The 14,494-nt window shown below is 36.5% G+C and overlaps 1 protein-coding gene across 1 annotated transcript in view; it reads right to left on the minus strand.

Annotated features, from left to right (window-relative positions):
* The window catches only part of ARHGAP42 (Rho GTPase activating protein 42), a 286,282-nt gene that overhangs the window by 206,361 nt on the left and 65,427 nt on the right, over positions 1-14,494 (minus strand). The window contains exon 2 of the mRNA XM_063093670.1: positions 10,084-10,179. Within this exon, the coding sequence (XP_062949740.1) occupies positions 10,084-10,179 (96 nt within the window). The remainder of the gene's footprint in view (positions 1-10,083; positions 10,180-14,494) is intronic.

The raw sequence follows: 14,494 nt of genomic DNA on the forward strand, positions 1-14,494 counted from the left end.
TCATCACATATACAGATGCCACAATAAACCTCCTAAAGAGCATCTTCAATCAAAAGCCTCGAGTGTCTTTTGAGAACCTACAAATTAAACTCTAGACTACACAGCAAAGCCCTCTATACATTCTCTGGCTCTCAATCCTTACACTTCAGCTAAGAGGACATTATATCCTAGTTTACTTCTGTATTGCAAATTCAAGTGTGCCATCAAACTAAGAAGGTCCGAGCAAGGGAAGAAACTCAATGATCCAGAGCAAGAGGACAAACAGAAAACTGCAGAAATGCTCCAGTGTTCTAAAGGCTTCAAAAGAAATCTAGTACTGGTACTTACAGTCAACATTCCTCAGAAGTATTTATTCCTTTTGTACCAAGTGGTTTTAAATCTGGAATTAGGTCAATATTTATGGGGTCTCATGAATGTGATTGAGCAAGGAATAAAGGACAAAACAAGGTTCATTTTATAGAAGCTTTGCTACCTCTACCTTTAAATTACAGATATTTGTATATTAAAAACATGAGTATTACAGAAAAATTTTAAATAATCTTTACTCTTTTTGTATCTCCACAGCACTTACCACAGTCTAAATGAACATATAATAAATTTACATATTTTACCATCTAACTCTTCTGACAAGAATGCAAACCCTATTTGCAATGGGGGTGTGTTTCTGGTTTACACACTGATGCGTCTTCAGCACCCAACATGGTACCTGACAAATCACAGGTGTTGGATAAGTATTTACTGAATGAATGAACAAGTAAACTCAAAGTTCATGACCTAGGAGCCAGACAATCAAGACTCTAGTACCAGTGTGACTTCAGAAAATTGTTTCACTTCTGGGTCTATAGAAAAAAGAAAGCATTAGTTCCATTGGTCCCCAAGGTCTCTTCCTACTCTAAGATACTAAAACTGGGATTCTAGGAAACCAGGCCAACATTTCTAAGTCACAAGTAGCATTTTCTGATAATTCGAAACAGCAACAACAGCCTTCGCAACTCCCCACCTGCACACCCCCACATGTGCAAAAAGGTGAGAGAATAATCCTAGAAGTAGAGGAATGCGGCTCCCAGATAGAAAGATAAAAACTACCCCACACCAAGAAAACAACCGTAGCACAATATGAGCTTCAAAACTGTTTTCAAAACTGATGAAGAATTTACATTATGTTCAAGAAGGGGGGTTAAACTCTGCAAAGCAAACTAGAAAAATATCAACAAAACAGAGGCAATAGGCTGAACTTTGAGAAATGATATATCAAGACCTTCTTGCAATTAACAAAAGTGCAAACTATGCACATAACAGCCACTTGGGCCACCACTTGCTTTTCTAGTGACTAATGTTTACCAACAGGCAATAAAACCTGTTTCTGTTATTAAGCAAAAAAAAATGTCAAAACTTACGGCAAAAATGTCATCAGAAGTATGTTATGGTTCAGTCTTCAAATGACAAGCAAATCATGATTTCAATTTTACTAAGACCGTTGTCTTCACACATACAATATGTGGCTACCTGTGGCTCTGTGGGGCAATCCAGGTGCAAAAAAAAGACAGGTTCATAAAAAAAGGACATGTATCCACAGGATACATTTCAAGTCGGACGGCCCGTGCCCAGTTTTCTTCTGGACATACACCCAGAGAAATGACCAAGTAAAATATTTTAAGAATAGCTTATCCAGAGGAGCTTTCTTAAATCTTTGTAAGACTGCTGGGATAACCTTTTGAAAATGCAAATATAATCATGACACTTCTCTGACTAATGCTCTGCAATGGCTTCTGAATGCCTTTAGGTTAATATTCCACATCCCCAACATGACCTATTAGGTTTTGTCTACCTGCCCAGACTTTTTACATACCATTTTTTCCTTGTCTGTCTCCTTTCCACCTCAAGGCCTTCATTTGTCCCTTTCCTAGATCTGGAATGTTCTCTCTCTTCCCCACTTCTTCATGTCTGCTTTTAACGTCACTTCCTCAGAGTGGCCTTTGCTCAACTTCCCATCCACCAACTAGGCCGGGTCTATCTTAAATATGTTCCCTGAGCACAACATACTTTGCTTTTGTAGCATTCAACACAACAGTGACTTAAGTGTAACTGGCTATTTAATGTTAGTCTCCCCAGTGAAAATATAAATTACCTCATCCACTGATGGTACCTTACACCTGGTTGGCACTTGAGTACTTATCGAATAAACGAGTTTTACAGACAGGAAATGCAGGCACAGACAGGTTTATAAGAGTGGCGGGAGAAAGCTACAAAGCAGGTTTCAGATTCTAATCCCCAGTCCTTTCACTTTAGCATTTTGTTCTTATAGAAGAACAAAAAACTATGCTTTTATCAGTCTTCATTAGGTCATGGCTATGAAACTCTACGATGTTTTACAGAGTCGATTCTGGGAAGGTCAGCTTTATCACCACTCCATGCATATCCATGAAAGCACCCGGAGTATTGGTTTTGAGGGGTGGGTTATGTGTAAATTTCAAAAAAGGAAAAAAATTTCATCACTGTACATGAATTCACAAATACAGAGCTTGCAAACAATGAGGATACAACATTTATTTCATTCTCTACTCACTTTGTTGAGACTATTTTTGAGCTATCATAAGTTGCTGACCATTGATAAAAGTTCTCTTTCACTTTTTTCCACTCACACTGATGTAAGCCTTTTCTTTTTTTTTTAAAGTTATGTTATCCTAAAAAAGGGGTAATGTGATCATCGTATCCTTTGCTCCATAATGGCAAAAGCTTTAATTACCTTTTTCTACCACTATGTCCCCAGGGACAAGCACAGTACTTGTTACATAACAGGTAAACATTGAATAAATAAGATAGAAAAAATCTTTAACTGTGCATTAAAATTCATTTTAATACTTACAAATATTAAGAAACCTGCAAATCATTTTAAAGTATATGCAAAAAATTATATATATGTTTATATGTGTGTATTTGTGTTTGTACGTAAATATATGAACTATTTCCCTCTCAAACTTTCGTTTATTATCATACTGAAAAGAATTATGTTAGAGATACCCAAATGAGTACATACTTTAGTTTTTAGTATATGACTCTAAAGTTAAAAGTTTTTCAGGGGGGCTATTTACTCAACAAGTATTTACTAAGACAGATAAAACTCTAAAGTACCATGCAGGAGCAGAAATGTGAGTAAAACTTAACTTCCTGAACTTGAAAGCATATAATTTGCTGGAGGAGATAAATGTGAGTCTTCTGTGAAAAAGAGTGAACTACCTTTTGTTTAGAAGAACAAAATCACAAAAGGAAAAAAAGAGGTTTCTGGGAATTAACGTATATCAATAAGTTAAAAACCAAACTTTTTTCCAGGTTTGTGACAAGTTTTCAGATTATTGTTTTTCATCTAAGCCTGAAATATTAAAAAAAAAAAAAAATCTAGGTAGGCCTTTGAATTTCAAATTGAATCAAATAATGTGCTTTAAAATACAGAACTAATGTGATGAATGTGTCCCTCTCAAGTAGCATGCTTTCTTTAAGAGAGGAACACCGCCTGAAATGTGCAACTTTCCCAGCTGTTTCGATCCTTAATTGTGGGTGGTTTTTGTGTGGGTGCAAAAATAAAGATGGTTAAAAAAAAAAAATAGAAAACAATAATTCAATTGTCCAACTGAGAGCTATTAAAAACTAAAATATGCTTCCTCTGCAGAGTTCAAAAGAAAATGTTATTTGTATAAACAATTTTGGCATTTGGAAATGTTCCACTTTAATAGAGGACTTCCTGATTTATATAACCACATTTAAGTGGGTTGTAATGAGAGTTTGTAAAAACTGATGGATTTTCTTTGGATTCAGTAAATGAGAAGGTAATTTGTTTCCTTGAATTTAATAAAATATCACAGGTCTCTTTTAAAAGAGTTCAGTTGTGGTTGATAACAGTATTGTCTTTGGTTTATAAACTTTTTCCTAAGAAATGCCCAAGAAAGTTTTCATGGCCACAAATAGCTCCATGTTATGCATCACACTATCATTAGACAAATATTAAGAGCAATCTATATGGATGAGTATTTGTAGCTCATAATCAAATTCTGGAGAATTTTTAGAAAATTTTTAATAATTGAATAGTCTAATTATTTAATTGAATTATTTTAACTTGAAGAAGAAAATGGGTTCTTTTTAAATTAAAATCATTAATGATCTTTTAAATGCATTCCCTGGGTTTATGAATATGCCAGTTATTATTTTTAACCTGAAACACAGGTTACTATCTCTCATAGAGTTTCCACACCATATAGGAATCCCTTTAACACACACAAAGCAAAATGCCACCTCTCAAGCTAGACTATATTCATTTGGAAAACAAGATCAAATAATACCTTTCCATTTACCTACCAAATGCATCCTCAACATGAATGCATTTACGTGGCAAAAGATTTATGTATTTCCCCCCATAGTAACCTCTCGAACAAGGAAAGTGAAGGAGATTTTTCAGCCACTCCCTTCAAAAAATTCTTCTACTTGACCCCCCCCCCCCCAAGAGCAGGTACCAAAGATCACTCTCTGGCTCCTGTCTGGAGAACAAGGTGAGTTCACACTCATAGCTGAGTCACTTTAACACTGTATCACACTGATGCACACCCAGCTTCAGAGAAGTAATCAAAGAACAAATATTAGCACCTACGCAAAGCACTGCTGGCTCAGTAAGACTCAAGAAAGCTCCTGTGACTTGAACTGTCACTAATTTAAATTCACCTTGTATAACCTCACCTTTCAACATCTTCTCCAAAAGACAAACAAAAAAGAGTAAAAAAACGTAGAGAGCACCCCAGACAACGCCATACAGAAAACTTGGTTCGGGTTCAAGCTGTACACAAACAATTTGTGTATGCATTTCCATATAAAAGTTTAATCTAAAATACGTGACGTACTCTTCATTTTGCATAACTGTTAAGCACTAATCCTTGTTGCTGTGTCTGCATATCTGCATTCAAAACAAAATAAATACACAAACAGCAATACACCAGTTATGTCAGAAATAGCTGGATGATTATTACAAAATATATTTTGATCTGAATTACCTAATTGATTGCCTCATTTCTCCACTCAGTATTTGGAACTATGACCTTAGTTGAAAAGTGGTATTGTGTTGCCTATCTCTACCACAGGAATTTTCTGTTTAGGTGTGTCTAAAGGAATGAAGTCTCCACCTAAAATATTTACTAGCAAACTGATTCTCCTTTTTGGTAAATGTTTAATCTCTTGAGTGCAAAACTCATATTGTCCATGACTTTCCTGAGAGCTAGCTTAGGTCATCACACAACACCATTAACCAAGCTGTTTATGCATACTTGCAACCCGACTTTCCAATGGTTTCCAAGATTACATAGAATGAATAAACTTTGCCTCATATTAATGACTACTATTTTTATTGGAACTAGTTCAGGTTGACTAACAATATCTGAATTTTTAAAAAATCTTGACGTCTCTTAAGACTTCGCTTAAAAAAATGATTTCAAATTATAGACACTAAATACAGGAACAAAACGAAGTAACCTACATTCTTCAACGTTGGTGTGGACATAAATTCTGAAGTGATACACTAAGATTTCCAGCCTTTTATTATCCTATACTCTGATGAGCTAAACTAACCTAGCAAAACAACCTGTGTCATAGGCAGATTCATAGTAATATCTTTGAACTTCCAACTATTTGAACTGAACCACTGTAAACAGAGTTTTCAAAAGAATAGGATTATATTTTCTGTCCACATAGCCTTTTATTGCCTACTAGTAAGGTTTCAAGGCTGGGCAGATGACTCATGTTAGAACATTATTAATTCCCATGCATGTATGTGTACCGGGGTTAATGCAGTGAGTATTGTGTTTTTGCATCATAATTACATATAATTACATCACTGTGTAATTATAGTTAAATAGTACATTTTCTATTTAGTCTACCCCTATAAATATATTATTTGAGAGGAGGACTAAATCTTATACCAGTTTATAATCACTCCCCTCCCCTCCATCACCAATTTCCAAGTCCCCAGTGTCCAATGCCGTACTCTTCACTCAATGTCTTTACGTAGTTCAAAAAGCCAAAGCAGTATAAAAAGCGGACAATCAGAGCAGCTGTGGGAGGTTAAGTTGGATGGATTCAATTGGCTGCTTCCCACTCGTCTAGCACCACAGTGAGCAGATGAAAAGGGAGCCATGAAAAGCTCACCTGCAGCTCATTTATCGTCAGAGAAGGGAGGAACAATGGCTTCTTACTACTCTTGGGTGGAAAGGAGGCTGCCAAAGGAAAGAGCAGGACAGGACACTGCTCTGCTTGGGACTTCAGTCCTGGAAACAAATGACCTGCTCTCTGGGCCACAGGAATTCTCCACTGGGTCCCACATGACTAATCCCATGTTGCTTCCTTCCAAGCTAGCAATGTCTCATTGGCACAAAAAGCAAAACAAAAAACCCTAGCAAGCACAAGGCCAAAAGAGTGTGGGCAGAAGGGGACGGCTGGAGAACAGGGTGGATTGCTAGGCCAGACACAGGCCTATGCATCTAACAGCTTTCACAAATTAGGTAATTATACTGACATAGTAACAATGCCTTCTTTTCCTTCCTTTGCTCAAAATCTGTTTTTCATCCTCTTCCACGGTAAGCACATTGAAAGCAGACAGCTTATTCATCTTCCTATTGCCCTCCCACTCATTCCCACCCCCAAACTTACACACAGAAAGCCTGCCAATGTCCTGACTTTGCAAATCATTCTGCACTAACATGGCTCACTTATAAAAGATGAGCTTTTTTGTAAGTCATCACATTTCACGGTTATGTCATTGGTAAGTCTCAAGACTTACTCTGGCTGACAGAGTTGTGGCTATTACTCAACACTGAAAGTCACAGTTGTCCCTACTTCATTCCTCTTTCATTCCTTATTCAGAGGAATAAAGAAGCTGAAACCAGGGCTTCAACAAGGTGATGTAAAGATAACTGGAACGTTGTACCTACCCACGTAGAATCCAAGCTGATTAAGGTAATCCTCGTACTCCATCCACACCAGCCTCTCTCATTAGTCTCAGGGACATAATTCTCAGTTCGCTGTCCTTGTTTCAACAACTGGAGATACCCTTATAATCATGTTAGGAAGGATTATTCAAAGTCTTCTATTTCTTTATTATCAACATAATTTATTTTTAAACTGATTACAATCCATTTGGGGACTCAGTTAAAGAATAAAAAGTGCTGGAAGATTAGGATTTTGAAACATATTTATATTTTTACATTAGTTGTTCCAAAAATAATTTCTCTTTATATATCATTTTGCTCTGTTAGGTTTTTCTAAGAAAGCATTGATATTTAAATCAGATTCCAAGTACACAGGGGTTAAATATCTCATCTAAAATCAGCAGGCAAAAATAATAAAATAAAATAAAATAAAATAAAATCAGCAGGCAACATTACATCTATCCCCACTAATTATTCAGCTTCTGATCTCCAACTTATTCTTTAACTTGCTAAAGCTCTTAAAGCATTAGAATCTGATTTAATACTCACTGCCTATAATAAGCCTTCACCTACTGACCAGTTCATACCTTTCACATATAATCTGTGAGAGCCACACAACAATGTTCATTTAGAAAGTGGAAAGAGTCCAACAGACCACTGTTCAGATATCAAGTTCACCACAACCTCAGGAAATTACCTAACATCTGCCTGGAAGGCTGCATACATAGTGATTAAAAACCTTACACCTCTGCAGTTACTGCATTCATGTGTGATTTCAAGAGGTATTTTAAGTAATAGGAAGCTTAATGGAAATTAAAAGAAATATGCAAAAAGATATTTACTGTACTTTTAACAATCACAGGTAAAAGATCAACCATAAGCAATATGAATGTATTATAGTTTATTTCATAAACTCATGCATATAAACGACAAAATATTTTAGTCATAAAACCATTCAAAATTATATCTGTGAAAACCCAGAAGTATTTTGCTATTATGCTCTTTCCAAAGGAAAAATACCAACTTATATGTATTATTCCATTAGAAAAATATGCACACAGGTGAAAAAAATTAAAGTTTGTAAGGAAAATTATGTCATTTATTCAACAATTTAACTGAGGGTCTATCATGAGCCGGGCCCTGGGTCAAGTTCTAAGGCTAAAATGGTTAAAAAAAGAAAAAAAGATAGATCTGGACTCTGTCTTTGTGGAATTTACAGTTTTGTAACTAAGTGAAAATAATTATGTGAATATATGGACATTCTTCTTCTAAATAATAATTCTAGTATATTGGTATTTTAGTAATATAATCGAGGCTTTTTATCTGGCTAGGTATCTATTACAAAGCCTATGCTGGGGGCCAGACATTTATGACACAAATGTTAAGAAGTGACAAGAAAAAGGACAACTATTGTTCCCAACATTAGTGGTGTATGATCACTAATGTTGCCTTTTCCCATTCATGCTGTAAAGAGGAAGACGTTGTCCTGCTTGAGGTCCCTGTGGAAGGGCTCTTCCTTCTTCCTCAAGGCTCCCTCACTATGCCTAAGCCAAGTGACAGGCATGACTGGGCCACCTCTTTCATCGCAGAAGTGAGGGCAGAAAGAGTCATCTATGATCCTAGGAGACGAGCCACCTCCACACTCCTCTCAGGGTAACTTACACTCCTAAAGGAGCGAGCAAATAACGTGACCCCTTGCATATATCTGCTCAGAAAGACTGCCAACTTGACCATAATGATGAATGCATAATTTAAATTCCATATGCAAAAACCGTTTGTCTAAGGACTCTGCACTTTGCCCAGTGATTTCTCCAGAAGGAGCTCCTGTGACTGTACACAAGCTAAGCCACACAATGAATCAGAAACTCATTCAGTATACCTTCTCCTGAGAGCCTTCCTTTTGTGGGGATAATATTGCCCTTCCTTTCATGGCTAGCTTTGGACTTGCTACTTAGATTTTCAAAACCAATATATTGTTAAGAAATACAGACACAACTTCTAAAACAATAGAAGGAAAAGAAAGGGGAGAGGAAGTAGTAGAATGTGACTGTAGAGAGTCACGGAGGGGATTATAAATCCCTGCTACTCAAAATCTGGTCCACGGACGAGCAACACAGACATCACCTTAAAGTCTGTTACAAATACAGAATCTCACACTTCACCCAAGACCCACTGAATCAGAACGTGCATTTAATAAGAGCTCCAGCTGTTTCATATAAACATCAAAGTGTGAGAGTCATTGTTCTAAGTACTTGTAATATTGTATTTTTATAACTGGAAGGTGGGTACAGTTAGTATTATTCTCTAAAATGCACACACATATGTATTTTGTACACTGTTCTGATTATATGACACATCTCTAATCCAGCCTACAAATGGATCTCACATCTGTAATCTAGCAAGTGAAGATTTTAAAATGGTAGGGGAAAGAATACTACATGAACCTAACCTTCAAACAATAAAAACTCAGACATAGATGAAACTTTTTAGGGATCACATAGCCCAACCTCTTCATTTTATAAGAAATGAAACCATCTGATTCAAAAAGGCACTTGCTTTCCCCAGAATCTGATTGCTAAATTACTGTGGCAAGATCAGATTAGGGCCCCAGTCTCCTGATTCCCAGTAATGGTCTGCATCCTGCAAGAATACTGGTTCAGGACATCATGACTGATTTGTTTTCTTTATAAACAAATGCTCAAGTTAAAGAAATAAATTAGTATTAAGGAAAAAAAGTAAGATAATTCCTAAGACCGGTACCTGGTATATTTAACAGCAGATGCCTAATACATATTTATTTGAATGAATTACTCGCTTTGAGGCAGAGACGAACACTATCCACATTTTCTCAGAGGGCTGACCTGAGTAAGAAAATGATTAAGTAATTTCCTTCTGGAAATTACTTAGGGAAATTTCCTTATGGAAAAAACCACAGAGCTTCAATTTAAAAACAACTTATAATATTCTTTTTCACAGAAACCTAAAATTACCCTTAGAGTTTTATCAAAGTAAGAGAATATTTTGATGTTTAAGTGTAAGTCTGTTTGATTTCAATGAAATAAATATCTGAAAGTAGGACTTTTAAAATTATTACTTAGGATACTGAAGAATAGTTACTCACCGATACTAATTTCATCATCTGTTTCAGCATCACCAATACATTCAAATTGGAAATCTTGCAGTGACTGGGAAAATTTCTGTACTGCCATAGACAGATCTGCAGTTAAAAGTTAAGAAAAAAAATCATAAGGTAAGGTGTCATGGAATACCAAAGAGTTCCCACATATAATATTACATAACACTGATTTTAGTATCATATTAACCAGAAGCTTTTAAAATATCAGCTTGACAAATTTAAGCAAAATTTAAAAAGACTATTAAACAAATATTTTGGAAACTGAATCTGCTCTACTCAAAGGGGATTTGCCCCATTAAGAGAGAGTTTTAGTGCCAGATGTGCATTATCTGGAGACCAATTTATCAAAGCTTTTATCACGGAATTATCACTCACTATAAACAAAGTGTATATTAAAAAAAGAAAGAATGCCACTGAGGTTGCTACTGGGGGGGAAAAAGCCACTCATTGATTAGAAAGGGTCACCAATAATATTCTATTATTCAATAATATTCTATAATATTCAGACCACGGAAAAGGTTGGAAATGTGTTTTTACCAATCAAGTACTGGTTTTCATCGAGAAGGTGAAAAATTACCCAAAAAGTTGTTTACAAATAACTTTGTGATTTATAGAAAACTCAAGCTAAACAAACTTTCCAACCCTGACTTCAGTCTGAACAAGGCCCAGAGTCTGACTAAACCCAGAAAACAAATTCTTCTTTATTTCTGGGCAGAAAAAAGAAAAGCCCAGAATAATAAGTAAATCCCTGGGAGGCAGCAGCCTGAGATAGAACCTCATAGAGTGATTAAGAATGCAGACTCTGGAGCCAGGCTGCCTGGGTTGAAATCCAGGCCTGCCACTTACTTGCTATGACCTTGAGCAAATTATTTAAATCTTCTGGGCCCTTGTTTCCTCCTACATAAAAAAGGAATGACAACGGCATAACCATCTCATAGGATTGTTTTCAGGACTAAGTGAGTTAATATTTACAAAGGATTTAGAACAGTGCTTGGCACTTAAACACTATTAAGTTTGTTAAAGAAAAATAAAAATAAATCAACTTCACAGTGCAGCATCAGGGAAACTTTAAATGTCCCCATCTCTTAGAGCGACTCTGATCATTTATGCTGACTCTGCCACAGACGCCTACGCCATAAGAAAACGTACTTTTTTTTTTTTTTTTTTTTTTTTATTTTTTTTTTATTTTTTTTTTTAATTTTATTTTGTCGATATACATTGTAGCTGATTAATGTTCCCCATCACCAAAACCTCCCTCCCTTCTCCCTCCCCCCCTCCCCCCCAACAATGTCCTTTCTGTTTGCTTGTTGTATCAACTTCAAATAATTGTGGTTGTTATATCTTCTTCCCTCCCCCCCCGATTTGTGTGTGTGTGTGTGTATGTGTGTGTGTGAATTTATATATTAATGTTTAGCTCCCTCCAATAAGTGAGAACATGTGGTATTTCTCGAAAACGTACTTTTTTGGAATTCACTCTGCACTTCATTTAATAATATCTCCCCCACATGGGTTCAAGTTCAATACCTGAAACTTTACATTTAATTCAAGCAATATGATCTGACAAAGACTCTCTCCTTGACCAAACTTTTGTCAAACTCCTCTAAGCCCTCTTCTCAAATAGGCCTCCACCTCAGTCCCCATCCTTGCTGGGCCTACAAAGCCTGGTTTTTGCAAGGATCCTGCCAAGTCAGTTTAGAGAGAATCCCCCACCCTCGATATCTGTTCAAATTCCTCATCCCCCACCTTTCATGTATAAGTCATGAGCCTTCCTTCAGCAAGAATCCCCTTACCCTTGATGTCTCCTCTTAGTCACTTTTTATCCACCAACTCTCCCCAAGCTGCTTCTTGGCTATAAATCCCTACTTGTTCTTGTTGTATTTGGAGTTGGGCGTGATCTCTCTTGCTTGTTACAATAACTTTGACACCTATCATGATAATCCTGAATAAAGTCTTCCTTACCATCTTAATAATTGTCAGAATAATTTTTTCTTTACCAGAACAATTGTGGCCACATGCCTAGATGTGACACCAGGACTTATTGTGGTAGCCCCAACATTCATGAAACCCAAGCCCAAGTACCTTTCCAAGTTGGCACTCAAGAGTAAACAGGTCTCCAAACATGAAGGTCACATTTTGTTTCACTGTGATCCAAGGACCCACCAACACACTCACCAAGGACAATTCTGAAGATCGCAGGCCTTCAAGCTTCAGAGTCTTTTTTTTTTTTTTTTTTTTAATGCATTGGAGAGATTTTTCTAATTCTGATTTTTTTTAAAAAATTGTGCTCTGGAAAGAGGATGCTACTGGCAGATTAATAACACCTCTTCCCACAAGAAAGGTAAAGCTTTGAGACCAAGCGCACATTCTACTTGAGAGTGCTTTGAATTCAAGAGAGTGGTTCTGCTTTAGCCTTTCAAGAAGAAAGATGTAGTCAGCCTCCTTAGTGAATTATTAGTTAATGAGAAAAACAAGGGCTTTGTCAGAACTAGATGTCACCAATTAGCTGTGAGGCCTTGGACAATCACTCATCCTTCTTGAGACTCATTTTTCTTATCTATGAAACAGAGAATACTTATCTCACAGGTTGTTATGAAGACTAAATGAGGTAAGTGCCTGGTACATAGTAGGCAATTCAATAAATGGCATGCATCAGTTATTATCATTCAGCCCAGCTTATAAAGGTAGGAAAGTTGACTGGCCCTTCAGACAGAAAGGCACTATGCAAAAGCATGCATTCATCTGACAGAGTACACCTCTGGCTGAGGGTAGAGAAATCATAATACCTATATCAAATGCTATGAGAAGGCAAAGAAAGCTGACTCCTAGGAAATTTTAAGCCATGCTGTATAGGGGTGCTCTCCCTAATACTTGGGAAAAGCATTCCATCTAATGTCCCTTTATTTTTATAGGTATAATACAAAGGCCTTATGCTCTACAGGGTTTGAAGCCACACATGCACTTCCTACAGCAGAGTGATATGGGCAGACCAAGCTGCTTGGGAACCCTGCAATGAATGTCATTCCTTCTCTCCCCTTCTCAACCAGCACAAGAGTTCTTCTGAGTTTCCCTCAAACTAAGATGAACTATTTGAAGCTCTGTCCTGGGAACTCCTGACACAACCCCCCATTTCTTCCTAGACTCTTCTTTACTTCCCATGGTCTTGCTTCTTGACTGAGAAAGGTAAGCTGCTTTGTCCTTTCACAGAGATCACAGTGAATGCACTATAAGAATTCCTGTCCCCAAATAAGAACACAGTGGCACACTTACAAGCTACTCTGCCAATATAGCCAAGTGACTGAGAGCTCTAGAAGCAGATTACCTGGGTTAGAATCCTGTTTCTACTAATCATTAGTGGCATGATGGTGGATAAGTTCCATGACCTCTCTGTACCTCAGTATCCTTGTCTGTTAAGTGCAACAGACCCTACCTCTCAGGTTATCATGAGGAATAAATGAATTCATATAGATGAAGCTCTTAGAACAGTGCCTGACAACAGTTCAGTAAGTGCTCAAAACATGTTGGCGATTTCCATGTTGAACATCTCAGAAAAGAAAGGAAAAGGTAGAATTTCAGTCATGAAGGTGGCAACTACTAGACCTTAGATAACTTTGGAAAGTGCTCAAGAAAACAGCCTGTTGATGGTTTTAAATTTTCTCTCGGTGCACTGAAACACAAACAAGCCATGCCAGTATTAATACTCAGTATTTCTGTAAGAGACAGGTTCTATTTCAACACGGGATGGACTCAAGAATGCATGAATGATCCCTACACAGTCCTTTTGGAAGCATAATGAGAGACAGGATTATACAAGAAAACATGGTTCTCAACTAGTTCAGATGATAATTCCAAGAATAAAAGGGGAAGTTTGAAATATGACATATTTTCAACTTTAAATGTGTTCTAAGTTATTGATTTTCCTTCTATTTATTATCATTTTGCAAATGCCAAAGTAATGATGAGGTCAAAAACATCATCAAGGTACAGAACTTAGGATATTTTCTGACACTAATATGATCAATTTGTAAAATGAGGAATCCAGCTCACACTTTGAATCTTGGCTCCATCTGCTACTGAGTGTGCAATTCTGAACTTTGTTTGTGCTTTTTGAAGAAAGCCAAACATCTTCTGTTGATTTAAAATCACATGAAACACACTATTCCCTAATTGCCTAACTAGAGTTTCTAAACCATGGTCAGAGGCATAAAACAGAAGAACTGTTTCTAAAACTTTTTAAATAAAGTTTATTCACATTATAATAGAAAGACTTTATTTAAAAAAAAAAGTTTAAGTGAAAAACAAACTTTTTTAAAATTAGGAATTTATTTATTAATTGAAACATATTGATTATTTGTATTTATGGGGTACAGTTTTACTTTAATACATGTATACTATGCAT

The sequence above is a fragment of the Cynocephalus volans genome, chromosome 4 (genome assembly GCF_027409185.1).
Source record: "Cynocephalus volans isolate mCynVol1 chromosome 4, mCynVol1.pri, whole genome shotgun sequence".
NCBI lineage: Eukaryota > Metazoa > Chordata > Mammalia > Dermoptera > Cynocephalidae > Cynocephalus > Cynocephalus volans.